Genomic DNA, 21,437 nt, shown 5'->3' with positions numbered 1-21,437 from the left:
GTGCACGAGTGTCCGCAAAGCTGTTGGCTGCTCCTCTCCAGGCGCGCAGAGCCGTCCACAAACTTTGATGAGCTGTTACCTTCAGCAGGACAACAAAAACAACCCGGGCTGATTATCAACTCCGGGGATACATTATTAAATATTACATATTGTGGTTAATTTAACGGGAGCGTGCGCTGATTCCTGTTGATAAAGGTGAGTAACCTGCGAGTTTCACATCACAGTGATATGTGATTTATTCCTGATTTGTTCCGGACTGTGTTTGGCATCATCCACAAAGTGTCTCCTGCTGCAAAGTGAAGTTTGTCCCTCGTCTTTCTCCATTTTCACGATCAAACATATTTTTACGCATCTGGTTTTTACGCACGTCTCCTCTTTTTTACGCAGCCGGACAAACAGGTGCGACGATGGAAAACACCCCGGTGGAAATTTTCAAAGAAGACAGTAGGTGCCTCTCCACGCTGCTGGAGGACTGTCCGCTCAATTCCTCCTCCGCCTGGGTGTCCGGGTCCTCAGAGAGCCGCAACGTGAGCCACGACGATGGCTGGGAGTCGGAAAGCATGTCCCCCATCATTCCCATCATCACCGCGGTCTACTCCGTGGTGTTTGTGGTGGGTTTGCTGGGCAACTGCCTTGTCATGTATGTCATCATTAGGTAAGGTCTGATTTAAATGAATCTAATATGCCTCATGAGAAATTAGAAATATGTATCTAGCAGAGATTTCAAATGATGTGGCTGTTATGATAATAATTGTAAGGGACGATATCTCTGTTGGCACGTGCAGAGAAGTCAAATTCATATGTAGGTGATAAAAAACAGAGGTCCAGGTGTTTTATTGTTTATGCAGAAGCCACTGGCCCCAGTCCATGGGCGGTCTGGTTTGTGTCAGAGTTCTTTTAGTGCCTGTATTTTGTTCCTGAACGCTCTCCAGAGACAAGTCCTACACAGGATCAATTGATATTGCTCATATGTCCACTTATGCTGCGAGTTTATTATAAGAGTGAGTATGTAATGTACTTTCAAATGACTGACCACAGCATCTAAAGTTGAAAAATCTTTTTATCTATAAGTCACAAAACTGGGGTTCAAATGAATGCTGCCATTTCACACCCAGCTTTAAAAGTGTGAAACACTGCAATATATATAGAATTGATTTCTGTCTCCTGCAGTGCCGGAAACCTTCAGATTGGCCCATTTTATGAATCTAATAGCCCTCAAGACCTCCAAGGTATAATAACAATATATAATAAATCAGACCCATAGTGGGGTGACCATCATATTAATTATAGTTGAAACCAGCGGTGCTCTATCAAGCTGATAGTCGCCCTGTACCTCATTGGGGGATATTTATGGCGTATGAGAGCCACAAATCTCCTGTGATGTAATGTGAAAAGCAGCAGTGCCATCCAGAATGCCGCGGTCCATGGACGACAATTACCTCAGATCAGACTGATGGCGTCGCCCTCTCGGCAGCAGCTGATGCTATCACAACGGTTTGAGAAAATAATGATAATATTTTACTGTTCGGTTGCTCAGTTAACTGAAGGAGGAAGAGGTTTATGTTGACTTAGTGTAAACAAATTACTCTCACCCAAAGTCAACATAGGCCATGTAAACACTGAACCTCAAGCCATTAGTGGAAATAATGGAAGTGCACGTTGTAGGTCTTTAAAACTGCTCTAATGGATATTTGGTATTGACAATGAATCGAAACACAATGGGGGTCAAAGGTAGTTCCTCAGCCCCAAAGAGCGTTTTAGGATCTTTCAGCTCATTGTTTCAGTTTGAGGACACACAAACTTTACAACTTTATTTAGTCTCATTGCCCTTATTAGCGTTCCACACTTTCTTCCAACGGAAAATCTCTGATAAACCAATTGTAAATTAAATCCAACACTGAACCAATCTGCAGCAAACTAGCCCTGGTGTAAACATGCTGTGAAGCACTGAGCCACTGAAAAGCCAAAGTACTTTCTCCAGTAGATGGTGGAGACCAAAACAGAGCATTGATACAAGAGTCAAGACTATAAGCTCCATTATGCTAAGCTAAGCTAATGGCCTGTAGCTTCGTACTTAATGTTCAAACAAATGGATGCAATTTTCCCGAAATATCAAGTTATACTTTATACTGCAAGAATGACATTCATAGATTGGATCTGTGAGTCATGACTGTTTAATGTGGTAGAACCACGTCAAATGAGAATATTTTAATTCTAAAGGATTAACCTCAGTGTTATAGGTGCTTGTTAAAACTTTAAATTAGACTTAGTCAAAGTCATCACACAGAGCTTTAATGCTGTGACAATTTAATGAGGTGAAAACGAGTTGATTACACATTGGCCTCCAATTGGCAGCCAATATACATAACAATGAAGCTTGAGTCTGAAAAATAACATTACAGATTCAAGGGAAGCCGTGTGGACTAATGATGAATGTTTAATTCATAATGAGCGAGGTCCGCCACAGAGGCAGGAAGTCTGGATGGCTGTTTGGCTCTGTCACCTCTCTCTCCTCACTAATTAAGGACAACCTGGTGTCGTGCATGTTGAGCAGGTACACCAAGATGAAGACGGCCACCAACATATACATCTTCAACCTGGCCCTGGCCGACGCCCTCGTCACCACCACCATGCCCTTCCAGAGCACCGACTACCTGCTGAACACCTGGCCCTTCGGCGAGGTCGTGTGCAAGGTCTTCATCTCCATCGACTACTACAACATGTTCATCAGCATCTTCACCCTCACCATGATGAGCGTGGATCGCTACGTGGCCGTGTGCCACCCGGTAAAAGCCCTGGACTTCCGCACTCCGATCAAAGCCAAGATGATCAACGTGTGCATCTGGCTCCTGTCGTCGGCCGCAGGGATTCCGGCGTTTGTTCTCGGTGGCACCCAAACAAACAGCGGTGAGGAAGTGCTTTCACCATCCACCCGATAAAGGTTTCTTCCTGTATTCTTAGGCTCTTGACATCCAATTCAAGCATGTGTTAATAGCAGTGGTTTAAAAGCAGAAATATATTCTATCTAGTCAATCCATCAGTTTTCCATTAGCCACACATCACTGCGCTGCCCTTCCTGAATGTAGATGGTGTTAGAAAAATTAAGTTGTTTCGAGCAAAATGTTCCCTGTGGATTAGTACCTCTGAAGCAGCCTGTTAACTTGATAATAGAAAGGCACAGAGTGGAATTGTATTTATGGTAAAGCACAACTGCACTTCATCACTTAGTGCTCATTTTCCTCCCTCCCCCCCTCCCTCTCTCCTTCTCCTCCTGCAGACATAACGGAGTGTGCCTTACAGTTCCCGGAGCCGTACGTGTACTGGGACACTGTGATGAAGGTCTGCGTGTTTGTCTTCGCCTTCGTCGTGCCTGTGCTCATCATCACCGTGTGCTACTCCCTGATGGTGCTGCGGCTGAAGAGCGTCCGAATGTTGTCCGGCTCGCGCGAGAAGGATCGCAACCTGCGCCGGATCACCAGGCTGGTGGTGGTGGTGGTGGCCGTGTTCGTGGTCTGCTGGACTCCCATTCACATCTTCATCCTGATCAAGGCGCTCGTCAGCGTGCCGGAGACCACCGCCATCATGGCCGCATACTTCTTCTGCGTGGCTCTGGGCTACACCAACAGCAGCCTCAACCCGGTGCTCTATGCCTTCCTGGACGAGAACTTCAAGAGGTGTTTCAAAGACTTCTGCCTCTCGGCCAAACTGAAAGGGGAGAGGGTGTCCGGGGGCAGAAAGGCCCCGAGCACAGTGCGGGAGGCCTCCGTTCCCCGGGAGAACCAAGGAGGGACTAGTAAACCGGCATGACTAGCAGTGGAACTGTCTACAATTTCGCACATCGGAAAAGAAGACTCACAAGACCTGGGCTTAACCCACATCACGTCAGCCATCTAGAATCTACGACTCTATTGCCAAGGTTGACTGTTTACTCAGCGCTAACGTCGGTGATTTTGTTTCAGAGCTCAAATGAAAGTTTCAAATCATACATTGTATATAATCTTTTCCATCAATCCACATAGAATCAAAAACACAGACCGGCTCTGCATGAAAACAATCTGATCGTCCCCCTCTGCTCTGACTTCAGCCTCTCGAAGCAATTTACCTCCTCCTGGATGATTGTGTGTATTTATTATCTAAACGTTCAGGTGGATTTAAAGTGGGAGAGGGTTTGTTTATGCTGGAAAAGAAAACCTGATGGGATGAAACATTTTTCTTTCTTAAGATTAATATTAGGATTTATTGAACTACAATGATAAATTTTATAAAAGATTAAATCTTCAACTAGTTACATTTATTGGTTCAAGTTTAAGATGGGCAATTGACCCCCAAATAGTTGCATGTCCCAAACATTCTGCATAAGAGTTCAGAAGAATATAATTTGATATACATATATTATTTTAGTTGCATTTTCTTCACACCTCTCTCCTCCTCCTGTCATTTCCGCCTATATTTTTTTTTCTATTACCAAATGTGCCTTTAATAGTCCAGGAGAAGATGTTTGTAGCAGCGGGAAATGATTTCAGGGATGATTACTGAATAGAACATTTTCAGATATGTGCCAAAAGCTTCTGAAATCATTCAGAAAAAAAAAATGAGCAGGTGAATCCTGGACTTGAATGTGCATTTACAATTTGACAGAGGGCTCTCTATCAGCTTTGACTCTGGAGTTGTGTCCAGATGGATAAGTTGTTAAATTATACATATATATATATTTCAATCACGTGTGCTGTGTATGGCTTTTACCATGATACACATAGTCCTATTGAGATGCTCATGCTTTTATTGTCAAGACCTATTCAATGAGTGCAATCTGAAAACATGAATATCTGTTTACCAAGTTGAAACAGTTTATCTGTCCAATGTACAGCATTATAATTATGTATGTATTATTTTGTATAGATGAGAAAAGAAAATCTTTGCACAAGCATTATTGAGATCAACTGTATTTGTAGCATGCCAGTAACCATTGCTATGATAGTAAATGCAACATCAGCTGCCTATATGCTCAATGGACCGTGCTGTTATTTTTGAATGTATTTGCAAATAGACTATGTATTATACAAACATGATATTTAATCATGGGATGAACTCATCTCTCTCATTAGAAAGAAAGACGACAATATTTAAGAAAAGAATTAACACAAACACTTTCAGTTTCTCTTGTTATGCTAAAACCAGAGCTTGAGATAAAAACCTTTATCAAATAGTTAATCAATCTTCTGCCACAAGGTGTCCACTGGCATAAAGATGGATAAAGCACAGTAGACCAGGGCATCATTTTAATATTTCTTTTCAGTCTTAGTGTTTTACTGGTTCATCCTGCGACTGTACATTGGCTTCGTCTGCTGTCGGCTGAGCAGGAGATTTATTGATCAAAACATCCTGCCTGTGAAGAATATTAAAACCAGTTAAAACAAATCCACATCGATTCTCTTGCTGTGACACAATCAACTGGTTGACAGTTGGAATCTGTCATGTGGCAGCAGTGATATTCACCTTTCGCCTCATTCTCACTACCATTTGATATGTGATTAAAAAACTACAACTTTGCATATCGGACTGGTTTATTTGAAGAAGAGCCTTTTTTGTTGTCAATACATTTCCAGCACGTTTAATGACGATTCTTTGGTTTTAGTGTGAGTTCCTCTGCAGGTTTAGATTTGATTTTATACTCTATGACAGCAGCTCCCCCCAGAGGACAGTAAAAGACATAACTATAGATGTGGTCCAATTAAAAAAATAAAAACAGTGATTGATAGTTTCATACACACAACGTGTCCTGTGCAGAAGCTTCAGATTCTTTATTAGCCGATTACATGATTCCCTATAGGGAGTTTATGATTCCCTGTGTACTGGACATATATCAGAAGTTGAAATCGATTGGTCAGCTCAATTTGTACCCATTTCTTTACCACTTTAGTACTTTCATTTGTATTCCTAGTTGAGTTAATGTTTTTCATTGTGTAGTTTTCAATGGAATGGCATCTTTTGTTTCAAAGGTTATTTTAAATGTTCAAATTACACTATGCAACTTTAGTATTATCTCAGGCAAGAAAAAAACAAATATCACAAATTAAATACACCTGAACAGCCACAAATAGAGCAACGAATAACATTGTATGGTTCTCATTATGATACAAGTATGCAAGTATTACATAGGATTAAAGTTTTTTGGGGCAATAGAAAAGATAGAAGGAGTCTTTAATCCAGTGTATAGGAACTCACTTCATCAACGTTTAAAGATCTATTGAGTTTTAATGGATCAATCTGTTCCTACATTACTTAACCTCTGGCTCGCTGCACCCTGGTCACTTCCTGCTCACCCAGGGTAGTATTTTAATCACTTTTTATTACTAGTCTAAGGCAATCACACCAATAACTATATATCAAATCAATAACAAAAGCAACATGCCCATTATTAATACTTTTACAAGGTACAGGGCCCTTGTACCAGCAGGGGAGGTGAGTAAATTAATATAAACAGAAACAGTAAAACTACACAGACAAAAATCTAAAACTTGAGGCTGAAGCAGATAAACATGTTTAAAAAAAATCAAAAAAATCCATAAAATCTGAACACAGAGGAGGGCGGGGTCGAGCGAGGAATTAACATGTGACTCTCGTGACGTCACACAGAAGGCTCTTCCGGGTGCTTTCCCCTCCCCAGTTGGACTGTGACAGCGAGCGAGCGAGCGAGCGCCGCAGTTTTTCTACTTCTGAAGCCTCAACTCCGCCGACATGAACCGCATCTTCGGCCGAGGAACCCCGAAGGCGCCGCCGCCGAACCTCTCCGACTGCATCGGAAGCGTGAGTGTCGCGTTTCGGGCGAGTTCTAACCACTGTCTCGAGCAAAGTAAACAAAAGATGGAGCCCTGATGCTAGCTGCTAGCTAACCTGCTAGCCGTGTTTATGAGCAGGAACAAGGCCAGGGTTTGGTTTGTTTACCACCGTTTTCTCAAAATAACCGAGTTTAATATCTTACAAATTGATAAATACAAACAATAACTCGATTGTGTAAAGTAGGACGTTTCCCTTGACGTTCTGTATATCACCTGATGTTTCCATAAAACAATGTGTATCAGCTCAGATTAGGAATCCGCGTTATGCAACTGAGCAGGAATTTGAGTCACACAGCTGAGACTGTTTGATTCTCTCGGTGAGGTGGCACACACATCAACCAGTTATACAGGTTACCAGTCACAGATATTGTCAGCTGTCTGGAGTTTACTGGGGAGGAAGAAACCTGATCAATTAGCTTTCATACCAGCCTACAGAAATTGCAAAGTCATCGATGAAGTCATCTCTTTCTCACAAACAGCTGATGCCTGATGATCTGTTTTCTACTTTAAGGTCGATTCCCGGGCAGACTCCGTGGAGAAGAAGATTGCCAAACTAGATGCCGAACTTGTCAAGTACAAGGATCAGATGAAGAAGATGAGGGACGGGCCCTCGAAGGTGAGAGTTCAAGTGGGAATGTTACTTCCTGGTACCGAATACAATACATGGACTATGTGTATTGTCAATTACTGCGTACTGCATCTGATGCCTGTGAATTTAATAAAACATAACATAAAACATAGTTTAACACATGTATGCTTCCGTCACTGTATGGAAGTGATGTTTGCCAACATCGTTGTACGGCCTTGCTTAGGGTAAACCTTTTGAAAAACAAATATATAAAGAGAATAAAGGCCAAAGATCTTATTTAGTTTCAGAGTCAAACTGAAATAAAATAGAAAAATTATTCTGTTAAATTTACAGGCTTTGTCTTTATTGACATCCTTCAGTCAGACCTCTGAAATGATAAATACTGTCGAAAACATCTCATAGAAAAGTAAATCTGTGAATGTGACATCTTCTATTTTTTGTGTGCTAGGCAAACATTTTGGCTGTTTGGTATCAACATGTTTACTAAATGCTTTCATTCATTTTCCTCTATTAGAACATGGTCAAGCAGAAGGCATTGAGAGTTCTGAAGCAGAAGAGGATGTAAGTACTTTAACTTTGAGACACCTCCGGGTTGTCATTATTGACCATTTCAAATGCATTTTAATCTTCAATACTTTTATTACCAAATCCAGTCATGTTCCTTATTCCAGCTCTCGTCAAGGCCTAACTTTATCTTTGTCTCCTCCAGGTATGAGGGTCAGAAAGATAACCTGATGCAGCAGTCGTTCAATATGGAACAAACAAACTACACAATATCGAGCCTTAAAGACACTAAAACCACAGTAAGAGACATTATATTTGAATCCAGTAAACTTAATATTGTGTTGATAAGTAATATGTTTAATTTCTGCTAACATCTGTTTTTATTTGTAGGTTGATGCCATGAAACTCGGCCTCAAAGACATGAAGAAAGCTTACAAGAAAGTGAACATTGATCAGATTGAGGTAATGGATTATTTTGGGGGACCTCAAAATAATCGTTTGACGCGTTGTCTATAGCTCATAACCAAGTTACTGTGAAAGATAATAACAGTAACATTCCTTAGTGAGCTCGTGGACTTAAATTTGTTAAACTTTCCGAAACAGTAAAAGTATTTGATTGTTTTCACAGGGAATGCGAATGAAAGAAAATCATGAACTCTGTTATTTTGTATACAGGACGTCCAAGATCAGCTGGAGGACATGATGGAGGACGCCAATGACATCCAGGAGGCACTGGGCAGAAGCTACGGCACACCCGACATCGATGAAGACGACTTGGAAGCAGGTCAGGAAAAACTCTGTCTTCATCGTTGTAACTATAGTATTGAGTCCAAAGCTGCGGTGGTGCTAAAAAATGTAGCTTTGTTATATTTGCATTGTTTATAAGGTGTATAAGGAGTTCATTGATACTGCTGTCCCGTGATGAATAATAGTCTTTGTTGACTCATTAACAGATTTTATTGAAAATTATGAAAGTGGTTTGGCTAATATATAGATAGATATAGACTGACATATTTGTGAAACAGTGACAAAGAGGAAGTGATTTCCATTAGTGTGTAGGAAACGTTGCCCCCCCACCCTTACATTACCTGGCTTTGTTAGAGGCCGTGCAAGACTAGATAATAGTTTTGCAGTATGCAGATGTTGGCTCATGATATCATGGCTGAGTGATAGACGTTTTGTGATGGTACCTTAATCTGCTGTGTCCACAGAGCTGGATGCTTTGGGAGACGAGCTCCTGATGGACGAGGACAGCTCCTACCTGGACGACGCTGCGACAGCTCCTTCCATCCCAGAGGGTATGCCTGGCGACAAGTCGACCAACCGGGTACGTCACAGCTTTAGGATTTTTTTTGTTTCACATCTTCCACATTATTCATTGGCTTGATTAATGAATATTGTTTTCTTTTTCTGACAGGATGGTGTTCTGGTGGACGAGTTTGGCCTTCCTCAGATTCCTGCTACATAAAGAAGTTATCGCTGCACTCATGCTGGTTTTATATGTATCATAGCCTTTTTTTGTATTTATCCAAATGACACTCCCAGCCTTTAGAGGGAAGCCTTGAAAATCAAAGCATCTACTGTACAAGGAATGATGGAAAATTACATCAAATCAGTTTTCTGGAATAAAAGTGGATTATTAATTACTTGTATGCTTCGTTCATATGTATCTAAGGTGATTGGTGGAACTGGGATTCTCTCTCTCTCTCTTCTCTCTGTACAGTTTCTGCAGCTCGTGTTTACCAACAACCAAATAAATTATATTTTTCAATCCATACTTCAATTGGTGTGATGCATTCGAGTCATTCAAAAGTCAATATGTACTCAAAGTAAATTTATTCAAAAGATAAATATGTGGATGTACAGAATCAATAACTTAAACACCTTCATTTGGCAACGACTTATTAGCAAAAATAAATATTGATTTATTTTAATCAAAAGAAGCAACAATTCATGATGTCACATGTGCAGCAAAGTCCTTTGTGTCATCACCAGCTCAGCCTGTACGTGTGAGGGAAGATCTTCTGGTGCAGGTACTCGACCACGCTAGTCATGCTTTGGAGTTCTTCAAATTCATAGTAAGGAATCTAGAAGGAAAAAAAAAGATACAGCAGGTTCAGGTTTAACTGATAAATGTATTTTTTTGCCACTTAGCATTATACAAAATACACAGATGTTACATTTGGGCAGATAGAAATGTGGCAGAACCCTCCCTGAGGAAAACAAACTGATGACTCTAAAACATAAAAAGGGAAAGTGAGGGTCTAACCTGAACAACTTCATATCCCAGAAGCCTCAGGTGTCGCTGCTTGATGGCCTCTTTTCCCAGCAGGTGCCTCTTGTTTGTAGTGAACCTCTTTGATCCATCGATACAAAGAGCTACCCTGCAATCACACGTCAGCTCTAAAAGATTAACTCCAGAACTCTCACATCTAATTCATGGAAAATCGTGTGCATCGTGACCATATGCAATAAATAACACAATTTACCTTTTGTACACCTCGTCAGTTTGACTGGCAGTCAGCACATATCCCTCCTCATCAAGTTTAATCTCCACATCTACAAGAACGGAACCAACGTTAAGTTATTTGTAGATAAAACAGTGGGAAACATTGAGAAGATTAACAGCTGTTTTGTGTCTGTTACCGAGTGTGTAGCAGTAGGGCGTGAGGACATTGGATCCAAAGAATGCACGAGCCCCGAGCAACTCGATCAGTCCATTTTTCACAGAGTTGTACAGATGTACATCCACCGGCGTCTCCAGGGAGCGCCCAGATGTGAGGAAAGACTTAACACAGAACTTAGGAAGCAGCTTGGGACCCTGATAAAGGAAGAATAAACGCATACATTCATTCACATGAGAATGAGATATCAGATTTAAATGTCTATTTATGACACAGCCAAGAGAAAAGGAGACAGTGGGGATCTTATGTCTGAGAAAACTTAAGTTGATTAGTTGTACCTCTGCATCTCAAATCCAACAGAAATCATTATGGGCTTATAGATGTTTACAATAAAAGCAAAGACACAAATTTCTTGTCTTGCTGTCAGTTTGTTTTTATCACAGGTAACTTGGAACGCACTGAACCTCACGTATTGACTGCATGTTAAGCTAGAGGGTTTGTTTAAAGGCTTCTGCTCATCCATTGGTCACATTAACCCTTCACATAGTTTAAAATACTTTACCTGATAGAAAGGACACTCCAGCTTCACAGTCATGTAGAGCTGAGTCAGCTGTGCCAGGACGATCCGATCCATCCCTGTGCCTTGCTCTGCGGCACAGAAATAAACAATCATACATGTCAACAATGTTTTTAATCTCTTATCATGTGTCAGCTGACTGTTGAGGTGTTTACCTTGTAGCTGCTGCAGGAAGTAACTGCTGAAGACCTTGGAGACAAAATTAACGGGGAACCTCTCCACCAGGACGCAGGCATGGAGCAGGTTGAGCAGTGTTCGAGGTTGGAAGTGGGAAAAGCGTGTGTGCAGGATGGATTCAACCTTCCTGAACACCTCGCCTGCGTTTGGCGGGAGGTACCCCAGCTTCCCGAAAGCCATGATCTGCCTGGCCACCTGGCTGGTGGTGTAGTCGTCTGCTCGGTACACAAAGCTCTCCGCGATGGCGTCAAACACCGTTGGGGAGAGGATGTTCCTCCGGCTAAAGAACTGCATTACTGTGGTAACCGTCTCTGGGTTGGAGACGAATGCCATGGTGGGGACATACTTCTCCATCGCCTCCACAAAATAATGATCGCTGTGACCAAAGTATATTAGCGCCCCGACCACAAGGGTGAGCTCCTCATCACTGAAGTGAGGTACATGCCGCACAGCCTGTTTACACAGACCGATAACCAGAGGCATGGCCTGGGTCTGGTTCAACGCCACAAGAGCACTGAGCAGCCCGCTGACAGCAGCAGGGTCCATACGGGAGGTGAGTCTCAGAGCAGGCGTGTGCATGGCATTCAACAGGTCTCTGTATTTTCCATCTTCACCCACACCACCCTGCAGAAGCCTGTAAACTGCACTGAGGTCTGAGAGGCTCCACTGGACAGGCTCCAGCTTCTGGATGTCCTCCATCACCTGCTCCAGCATCACACAGCCAGGTCCCTCCACGGCGAGCATTGCCTGGCCCAAGGTACACAGCTCAGCTACAGTCATCTTCCCCCTGTCGAGCCTCTCCTGGCTCTCAGACACCAGCCGCACCATCAGAGTGCTCCAGGGATCCAGGAAGAGGCGAGTGCAGGCCAGGAGAGCTGATACCAGCCCGGCATCCGTCAGCCGCCCGGAGTCTTGCTCCAGCTGGAAGCACAGGGCCCTGATGGTGTCGTTCTGCAGCACGGCGGGGTCCTTCAGTGACTCTCCCCCCTGCTCCAGGTCGGCCACTCGATGAAGCGCTGCAGCAGCCATGGTGTCAGACAAGATCTCCACCGAGCGCAGCAGTCTGAGGACCTGCCGTGAGGAGGAGCAGCTGGCCAGACCCTGCTGGAAAGCCTGTTCTTCTGCAGAGGTGGGTCGGTGCAGCTGGGTCAGACGGAGCCGGGGGATGTCTGTATCCTTGTGGAGTCCGACAGAGCTGCTGGCGACAAATGACGGCTCCCTGATGATGGTGGTGAGGCCCCTGGTCCCACAGCCCGGCTGGAGCAGTCTGCTGCCCGGGCCGGCTGCACATGAGGGCCGACCCGCACTGCTGGTTCTCAGGAGCCGGGTGGAGGGGCAGACGGAGGGGAAACGCTGAATCCCGAGCTGGCCAAGTCTCCGGATCATCTTGAGACCCTGGTCCAGGACCCCTCAGGACCAGCTGATTCAGAAACAATAATAACAAACACGTCCATAAATACAACAAAACGTTTACACAACCTGGTTAGAAGACAGTACATCGGTAAATCAGAGAATAGAACCAGCAACAACGACAGAACTCAGTCTCCTCCTCCTGTTAACTAACCAACCTTGAGGGATGCTGTTAGCTAACGTTAGCCTTATCCGCTAGCGCCCTAGCTAGCACAGGAGAATAACACCTTTTCCCGGTTATTAGCGCATTTTATGACTGAAGCTTGAGCTTAGGGAGATACACAGAATAAAGAAGGACAACATGGAGTCAGTCAAGTTCATACCTGGTCCTGTCCAGCAGCGGGAAAGTGTCACAGGACCTGCGGCAGAGAGGAAGTCAAACTCGCGTGGTTCCGTAAGGAGGGAGAGACGTTCAGGGGCATGTCGGTAGTTTGTATACCGTAAGTACACTAAATCAAACCTGGTGTGAAATCTTTTTTTATAAATCATTAACAATGTGGATATAAACAGATAAATCGCTTCTATAGAAACAGACAAAGTTTAACCTTCACTGCAGTAGGGGGAATGCTTGATTAATGCAATATTTAGCTATAAAAAAATATCTTTCAGGTCATGTCATATATCCCCACAGCACCTGAAGGCATCACCCCCTGTTTTCCTTTGGCCTGTAAAGAAAGTTCACCTGAGGAGAGTCTTCACTAAAAAGATTATGTCATGATTATACACAAGTTTATTGTGATTGCCGTGTACTCATGTATGAATGTTTTGACCCCTGTCCTTTGATTTGTATGTTTGCTTTATTTTATGATTACTTAAAAACTACTGGCTGGATGACTACAAAACATGGTGGAAGGATGTGTTATGGGTCAGAGAACAACCATTACATTTTAATGCAGATCCAGGATCACTTTCCTTAGCATTTTGAGATAGGGAGTTTATTTTTTATTTTTTTTTCTGATTACCAGGGGGAAAATGTATGGATCTTGATGAAAAAACCTGAATCTATTGCACTTAAATGTGACTTCATAAGGGAAATGTCAGGCCGGCAGTCTGATGTATAACCACCCAGTTTAATGCAGTGTACTTATTATAGTTATTTGTTAATGCCTCATGTAGAGAGCAACATGATAATGCATGACTATATAGTAACATTTCTATTATGAACCGAAAAAGCCTCTTGGATGAGTTGTCTTCCAGAAAGTTGTACAACTCCTGTAGGTAGAACTTGTAAATGCTGATTGTGTCACATCCTGTATGAATTAACTGATTCACCACTACATACAGCAGATCATAACATACGGGCACTTTCCTTTCCTCTCCAAGAGGTTCATTTTAAATCTGCCACAATAATACTCCTGCTTTCTGTGCAAGTTGTATCCATTTAAAGCCTGAACTTTCCCTTTCAAAGAAGGAATTCAGCTGATGCTCGTCTGCACACGCTCAATGAATTTTAGGAGGAGGGAGAGTTGACTTGTCAGGACTTGACAAGCTCCTGAAAAAGTTGGCCTGAGCATTCGAGTTCATTATCCCCAGGAAAAATAAAGACAGAGTAATGCAACACGTATTTTAGTTGTCGTTTATGAAAGGGAAACAGTCAGCAGAATATAACTTGATAAAGGGCTTTATTTAAAAAGTTTATATTATAAAATGTAAAAATTCAGCTATACCCGATCACATGAATTGCAAAGACTTATCCCCCAAAGAGCTTCCAAAGTGCTGCCACTTCACATCTTTAAATGACAGAAGAAAAAACACTTAAGACGCATGTTAGAATATTTTCTTCTAATTAAAGACGTGCAAATTTGGCAGTACTCGAAGTTCACTACATAGAGTGGATAGTTATTGCTTTGGTTTGGTTGAAAGGATTCTATACTGGAGAGTTGAGACATGCAGCACGGTCATCTAGCTGACGGAAAGAGGCGAAGAGGGCGAGGAGGTCAATGCCGGGGTGGCTCTTCAATCGTCCTTATCCTTGGCACCGTGCTTTAGGATGCGTGTGAACTCCACGTAGTTGAAGTTGTTTTTCTTGTCAATGGGAGCCTCCCTGAAGAGCTCGTCCACCTCCTCGTCTGTAAACCGGTCACCCATTGTTGTCAGCAGCTCTCTGAGGTATTCATCCTGGATGAAACCTGACAAGGGAGAACAGAGACAACAGATAAGACTGAGAAGGAACTCAACAGAATCTTCTGCTGGAGAGATTACCTTTGTTGTCAATGATTTAATTACACTTCATTTGTATTGATACAGCTGGATTGTTTTAGGCAAGTAGTCGGCATTACACTTTCCAAAATACACCTCAAATTAAAAAAACAAGTGGGCTACTTTCCTTTTAAACATTTCAATCATCTATATTTTAGCATACGCCACTTGAACAACACAGGCTACACACATGGGAGAAAATAAATATTTGATAAATAGTTACCTGTTCCCTCCTCATCGAAGCAGGCGAATGCATTTCTGATCACATCCTCGGGGTCTGTGCCATTGAGCTTCTCTCCAAACATGGTGAGGAACATGGTGAAGTTAATGGGTCCGGGAGCTTCATTCATCATGGCCTCCAGGTACTCATCAGTTGGATTTTTTCCTGTAAAAAAGTAAAGTGCACTAAATTGAGTTTGAGCCTTTACAAATGCATGGCTGGTTCTACACTAATAATGGATGAAAAACTAAATCAGTATGCGTCAATAACTACTTTTCTAACAGCTAACAGCTTCACACCGATATGTTTGATCTTATTTTCATTCTTTAGGTCCCGTAAGACTCCCCCACTCACCCAGCGAGGCCAGCATGTCGTGCAGGTCCTCCTTGTCGACAAACCCGTCACGGTTCTGGTCGATCATGTTGAAGGCCTCCTTGAACTCCTGGATCTGAGACTGGTCAAACATGGCGAAGACATTGGAGGTGGCGCGCTGAGGGCGCTTCTTGGTGGTCTTTCCCTTTGCTCTTTTGCTCGACATGTTGACGGTTTTGTGTCTGTAAAAAAAAAAAAACAACACATGATTATTGCAGACAACTAGGGAAGTACTCCTTAAAGAAAACCACCAAAAACCTAATAGCAGTGTCAGGAGACTCCTGAAAACAACAGCTGTAGCTGGGACTTCAACAAAGGCGGTTCCTTTCTTTTGAGTTCCTGAGCAGGTGTGTTGTGTGGAATGTGTGCGCATGTCTGTCTGTGGAAAGATTTGAATCACCGTGATGATGGCTGTTGTCCAACCAATGAATACCAAGCAGTCATGCAATAATGTTTTATTAACTCCAGAGTAATCATGGGTCAAATAAAATCCAGTTGAGGGACGTTGCAGCTGGAGTGAGTCTATCACAAGATTGTTGAAAATAAATCAGTCGACAAATTGACTATTAGTTAAGCAACCGAAACAATCTGAAAAACTACGTTTTAGTTGCCAAAGTAATATTCTCTTAAATAAAAGTTACAATCAAGAATACAACTCTGAGCTGCAGCCCTATTTTGTCTCAATGACTTTAACATATTTCACATAATATAAGCCTATATATATATAATATTTCGTCACCCATGCCCACAACTCGGTGGCAGTCATTTCATTCTCTGGCAGTGATTCCCCAGTGTGGTGTCCCTCTCACTGGGCTATAAATGGGAATGTTCCTCATCTTTCTAGGTTGATCAGCTCACTGGCTTCACAGAGGGCGAGAAAATTACCTCACAGAGGGCAGGAAAGCTAGTGATGTGAGGACACATGTCCTTATCAGGCAATGTCTCGAATGTAGACTTTTAACTGTCCAACTGTCACAAATTTAAGTTGACAGACACGTTTGTTGTAGCTACACGGCGCTGAAGGAAAATAGACTCCACCATCTTGGATAGCAGGGATTACGCAGGTCATGTGTTAATGCCATGATATTATCTGGGCAATATCAAATCAGATTTTGGGATTAAACACTGTTTTAAATATACTATATATTTACAGTGAAAAGGAGAGCAGAGAAGACTTTTGCTTTTAAATGAAAATGACAAAGAACTGAAGTGTTAAAAAGATTATTGTTGAATACTACTGTGTCTACTGATCATTAGATAAGGATAAACAACAGGACTATATCTCTAAGATCTTTGAAGCTATAAAGGCTATTTAGTTCAAGCTATATTTTATTAATAACAGTAATAAGCTCATAATTATTATTTTGCTGATGATTAATTTTTTTTTTTTAATTCAGTTTTAAGAAGAAGAAAAAAAAAGATGCTGTTTTCCAGCTTCTCAGATCTTAGGATATTTTATTTGCCTTCAAGCAATACATTGAATGTTTACATTAATTTCTTTAACCACTTTATTGATAATCGATTAATCGAGGGAACAAATTGTTATTCACTATACTACTATTTACTGTAATTAGTTTTACATGTGGACTTTGCTGACAGTTCAAGTCTAGAATCAGCTTTTCCCTAAACCGATTGATCTCCATGTTAAATGTTTGAAGGGATAACTTTAGCACGATACTTTATAAAGTACGTACACAGTCCTGGTGTTTCGCGGCCTGGTTAAAGCTTCCTGACACAGTTCGTGTTTAAACATTTGTGAACCGCGGCTCACTATTAAAAAGGTTACATGGTTTAAATTTACTCAAAGCTAAAAAAAAATGCAACTATGCAAGTCCAAAACCCTACGAGTTGAAAATACCTACGCTAGCTCCCGAGGTGTTAGCCGCGCAGCTAACAGTTAGCCGTGTTTTCAACGCTATCAAGCGAACACTCAAAACGGCAGGAGAGCTTTTAATCCACGTAAAGCGCTTTAATGCCACAGCTCTATGTTAGAGGAGTTTTAATAACTCAGCTAACTATTGTGTAAAGACCAGGAAACATAGTAAAAACACGGTCTTACCTGACTACGAGGAGAAATGTTAGTTAGCCCGGTGCTGCTCGTCTTCTCAACTCACCGCCCTTCACTTCCTCATCCTCCTGTTGGTTTCCGCACAGAGCAACAGACCGGACCAAAGCAGGAGAATAGGGGGGTTCAACAAACATGAAACCCTTCTTACTTGTTTTAAAAGCACGCCAATCCTTACCAAAATCTTACTTTTACAATTAAAGATCATCTAATACACTATATTTGAAGAAACTGGTCTTAATATGGCAGTATTCGCGGTAATAAAACACACAGTGTAGATTCAACTCCCCCGCTGGAGTAAACGTACATTCCAAAAACGCTCCCTTGACATTCCTGGATTTGTCCTTTTAAGGAGTGAAAGAACACGTCCTGCCTCGTATTGTGCAATTAAAGGGAAGGGAAAGTTTAAATAATGGGATGAACTGGAGTTACTATCAATAAGACAATGTATTTATCATTTTATTGTGTCGTATTATATTCCAGTCAGATGCAAATATCACAAACTCTCTGATAAATGTGTATAGGGATACTACTATATACAAGAATTATGGTATTAATGTTTTTTTTTCTTACTATTAATAAATACATGTGCAAAAGATGACGTCAGAATTTGGCTTGGATATGATACAAGCTATTATGAGGACCAGCATCACAGATGTCAATACCGATATCAATAACTCTAAATATTGTTAAAGATAGTGCTAATATATAAGAGTGGGTAAATATAAATGTTGTTTATGTTCGTTAATCTGCATCCATATTCCTGACAGGCCTAAAAGTGATAAATGATGACAACCCTCACGTACTAGAGCAAAACAATAAGTTAAAAATGTTGATAGGATGGGTAAGAATAGACACTGACGGTCCAGCGTGGGTCAGACAACAGTTGGCGTCCAGGTGATTACTGTGAAGAGAGGCTTACTGCTGCAGGGCTTCAACAGTAAGATGTGGAACTGTTGACTCACAGGTTAAAACAAGCCACATCTGTCTTTCTATCCAGCGCCCATATCGCTTTCAGAGTCGATAAGAAAATTGTTGAACATAAGCCACGAGCCATTTATAGTTAAGCATATTAGGTCAAAAGCTTTATAGTCAGAAAACATCATGACTGGTATTTCTGAGCGAAACAATAGAAGTTGACAGTTTGGAAAAAAAGACTTTGGAACTAAACATTGTTATTGATATTTGTCTGGTCTCTCAAAGGCCCAAATTAAATCTATTTCCTAACATAGTGTTGTTTTTAACAGACAAAATAAAAGATCCTTTTCTGCTTTACCTCTTTGCATGTACTTAACACGGAATTATATGGGTGAAAAAAGACTACCCCTGTTAATAAAATTTTAAAGATTGTCCACCAAATTGCACACAATCATTAACATGAGAGAAATGTATATGGACGAATTTAAAAAGATAAAGGTCCATGAATTATTCCCTGAAAAATCCCAGAAAATTTTGAAAAATGCTCTGTGTTGCTAAATTAAATAGTGTTCAGTGGAAAAAGTCGTTTGTGTGTAATCCTGCTGAAAAATAAACCAACAAACAAATACAGAGGAAAACAGATCCTCCTTGGCAGATGTAAACATGATTTGATATTGTAGTGCTGCATCAAACCACTAGAGTGTGCTAGTTTTGTATGAAACATTTCATTTCCTCAGTGTTATAGAGACTTTCTTGAGCTAATGAATAGATAGTCTCTCCTGTGTCTGCTCAGTGAATTTCTTAATGTCTACAGTTGTTAACTTAAATGTTCATACAGCAACTGTGTAAGGAAATGATTCCAAACAAGACTTAAAATAGTCCAATAAATCCCTTGAGGCGGCCACATAGTTGGAATTTCCTGGACAGCTGAACTCAGACACATAACTGGGACCATGAAAAAGATTCATTACATGGTATTGGAGAAGATTTGGAGGGAACCAAACCACTTGTGTATGTACATGGGATTGGAGAGAATATTAGAAAAACCTCTCATGCAGTTACATTACCATTACCATCTATCTAATACACCTTTTTGTCCAAGAGTCAACCAAACTGATCGTTACAGGCCTTTACAGTTTCAGGGTTCATTAGATTGAACTGATGCATTTGATGTTATAAAACAATAACTGGGTATAGGTGATGATATTCCCCTATTAAGCTGCAGACATTGTTAGAGCGCTACCACTAAAATAGATTTATATTCCTCAAATACCCTGGGATACAAGTGGATAAGGTCATTAGGTATCTGTGTTGGCACATTACAGTGAAGATATTTGGTCTACCTCAGGTTTTCTTATGAACTGCCGAGTTTCATGGAAGGGACTTTTCTATACGAGCTGTGATTGGCAGCCTTTTTGTTATTTGGACTTAAAATCGGATCAGTCAAAAGCCAAAGATGTTTGTAATAAAAGCTACAGAGGCCGTGTGGGATTCTTTGACACTCAGTCATTAATCCTGTTTGTTACTGTACCTTTGTGCCAGACAGGTTACTAAGATATGAATGTATCTAATGTGATTAACTTTTTTATTGCGTCAATTTTTCTTTCACTGCATTTAGAAACAATTTATATACAGCTAATAGGTGAAGGAATTTAACTCTTAATTTTAATTAAATTAAAGGAGGCTATTTATTGGCATCCATTGTATGACTGTCCTTGCCAGCGAACAATGGAAAGGTATTTATTTGGTTTTATGCATTTGAATTACATATACAGGCTTTTAAAGAGTCAACTGAAGACATATGTTTATCACTCTCACTTTTTTAGGCTGCGGTCCAGTGGCGAATTATGTAGCATTAGATTTCATTTCTTATCAGCCAGCACGTAGTGTTGTGACCCTGCTCACTGTCTCGTTTTAGCTCCCATCACTGTTGATCTCTTGTAACGAGCTTACACTTCAGACGGCTGCCATAACATTTTAAACATGCTATCGAGCCAATCATCGTGTGGGATTGGGGACGGTGGGTGAAGACCAAAAAGGTTCAGCATTTGTTTGGCTTGGAAATTATGTAAATAACACATGTTTGTGTTGCAGACAAGTTCCAGAACAATGGGCAAAACATCTTTAGTGATTTTAATTATATCTAACTGCCATACAACCTTTTAACATGCATGTATTATCAAGCATGTGCTTTTATAACAACTGGAATCAGACACCAGCCACTGGATCTCGAGTCTTTCATCTATTTCCACTTTTGCTTTCAGTAGCTGTTAATGAGCCCAGGCCACAAGAGGGGGCTTTTGTGTACCTCCACAACTGAGCGAGACGGAAAGAGAGAGTGACAAAGAAACTGTAACTGGCATTTGTTGAATGTGAAGCAAGTAACAATAGCATAGCTAAAGTTAGGAACAGCCACAGCTGAGACTGCTGTGGATAAACATCCGTCTGTACGTCAGCGAGGCCTTTACGGACAATAACATTAAATTAAATATAAGTGAAATAAAATGTATCACTAACCCTTAGAAGGTTGGATATTGAGGTATTTGTAGTCTGATCCAACCCTTTGTCATATTCTTTCTGTCTATGGTCATATTCATAAATGGTCTACTAAAATGTGTATCTCATCCTTTATCTCAGGAGAACGAAGAAGTATGCAATACAAAATATATATAAAAAAAATATGTACAATATTTTTTTTCCCATTCAGGTAACAACAGGAGGCCAAAAGGGAGATTAAAAGATTAAATGCTATTACAAAAACGAACCCTGTGTTTACCTGCATATCAGTCATTGCTGCTCAGAGGCAGAGACCCTCACCCAAAAATGCGCTGCACTACGGGAGCTGACTTGCCCCCCAGCTCTTCTCCCAGCTATATATATCTCCACCCTCACCATAAAAGGATGCGACTGCTGCTGGACACTCTGGCAAGGGCCAATATTATT

At 41.3% G+C, this 21,437-nt stretch overlaps 4 protein-coding genes across 4 annotated transcripts; 2 read left to right on the top strand and 2 right to left on the bottom strand.

Moving 5' to 3' along the window:
* Positions 1-407: 407 nt before the first annotated feature.
* LOC128425823 (delta-type opioid receptor-like) lies at positions 408-3,807 on the top strand. The gene is made up of 3 exons (XM_053412650.1): positions 408-655; positions 2,555-2,907; positions 3,278-3,807. Exons 1-3 carry the CDS (start codon positions 408-410, stop codon positions 3,805-3,807), a joined length of 1,131 nt encoding a protein of 376 aa, XP_053268625.1.
* A 2,836-nt stretch (positions 3,808-6,643) lies between these two features.
* On the top strand, positions 6,644-9,709 carry chmp5b (charged multivesicular body protein 5b). Its single transcript, XM_053412791.1, has 8 exons — positions 6,644-6,807; positions 7,351-7,455; positions 7,943-7,989; positions 8,138-8,231; positions 8,323-8,394; positions 8,608-8,716; positions 9,144-9,259; positions 9,350-9,709. The coding sequence occupies exons 1-8, from the start codon at positions 6,739-6,741 to the stop codon at positions 9,398-9,400; spliced, it is 663 nt and encodes a 220-aa protein (XP_053268766.1). The 5' UTR covers positions 6,644-6,738; the 3' UTR covers positions 9,401-9,709.
* Positions 9,710-9,748: 39 nt separating this feature from the next.
* Positions 9,749-13,232, bottom strand: fastkd3 (FAST kinase domains 3). Its single transcript, XM_053412790.1, has 7 exons — positions 13,044-13,232; positions 11,289-12,730; positions 11,119-11,204; positions 10,579-10,753; positions 10,422-10,491; positions 10,202-10,316; positions 9,749-10,019 (listed from the first exon to the last, which is right to left on the bottom strand). Exons 2-7 carry the CDS (start codon positions 12,694-12,696, stop codon positions 9,921-9,923), a joined length of 1,953 nt encoding a protein of 650 aa, XP_053268765.1. The 5' UTR covers positions 12,697-12,730; positions 13,044-13,232; the 3' UTR covers positions 9,749-9,920.
* Positions 13,233-14,325: 1,093 nt separating this feature from the next.
* myl12.1 (myosin, light chain 12, genome duplicate 1) lies at positions 14,326-17,725 on the bottom strand. Its single transcript, XM_053412732.1, has 4 exons — positions 17,571-17,725; positions 15,494-15,693; positions 15,143-15,304; positions 14,326-14,849 (listed from the first exon to the last, which is right to left on the bottom strand). Exons 2-4 carry the CDS (start codon positions 15,675-15,677, stop codon positions 14,677-14,679), a joined length of 519 nt encoding a protein of 172 aa, XP_053268707.1. The 5' UTR covers positions 15,678-15,693; positions 17,571-17,725; the 3' UTR covers positions 14,326-14,676.
* Positions 17,726-21,437: the final 3,712 nt, after the last annotated feature.

This window comes from Pleuronectes platessa, chromosome 20, assembly GCF_947347685.1.
Source record: "Pleuronectes platessa chromosome 20, fPlePla1.1, whole genome shotgun sequence".
Taxonomy (NCBI): domain Eukaryota; kingdom Metazoa; phylum Chordata; class Actinopteri; order Pleuronectiformes; family Pleuronectidae; genus Pleuronectes; species Pleuronectes platessa.
This window is presented reverse-complemented; position numbering and strand designations above follow the sequence as displayed.

Coding starts and splice junctions, on each gene's coding strand:
- LOC128425823 (XM_053412650.1), top strand. CDS start 408: ATGGAAAACACCCCGGTGGAAATTTTCAAAGAAGACAGTAGGTGCCTC. Junction 656..2,554: donor GTCATGTATGTCATCATTAG/GTAAGGTCTGAT, acceptor CATGTTGAGCAG/GTACACCAAGATGAAGACGG. Junction 2,908..3,277: donor TGGCACCCAAACAAACAGCG/GTGAGGAAGTGC, acceptor CTCCTCCTGCAG/ACATAACGGAGTGTGCCTTA.
- chmp5b (XM_053412791.1), top strand. CDS start 6,739: ATGAACCGCATCTTCGGCCGAGGAACCCCGAAGGCGCCGCCGCCGAAC. Junction 8,232..8,322: donor TTAAAGACACTAAAACCACA/GTAAGAGACATT, acceptor TTTTATTTGTAG/GTTGATGCCATGAAACTCGG. Junction 9,260..9,349: donor GCGACAAGTCGACCAACCGG/GTACGTCACAGC, acceptor TTTTTCTGACAG/GATGGTGTTCTGGTGGACGA.
- fastkd3 (XM_053412790.1), bottom strand. CDS start 12,696: ATGATCCGGAGACTTGGCCAGCTCGGGATTCAGCGTTTCCCCTCCGTC. Junction 10,317..10,421: donor ACTGACGAGGTGTACAAAAG/GTAAATTGTGTT, acceptor GTGTGATTGCAG/GGTAGCTCTTTGTATCGATG. Junction 10,020..10,201: donor TGGGATATGAAGTTGTTCAG/GTTAGACCCTCA, acceptor TTTTCCTTCTAG/ATTCCTTACTATGAATTTGA.
- myl12.1 (XM_053412732.1), bottom strand. CDS start 15,677: ATGTCGAGCAAAAGAGCAAAGGGAAAGACCACCAAGAAGCGCCCTCAG. Junction 15,305..15,493: donor CGACATGCTGGCCTCGCTGG/GTGAGTGGGGGA, acceptor ACTTTTTTACAG/GAAAAAATCCAACTGATGAG. Junction 14,850..15,142: donor CTTCGATGAGGAGGGAACAG/GTAACTATTTAT, acceptor CTCCCTTGTCAG/GTTTCATCCAGGATGAATAC.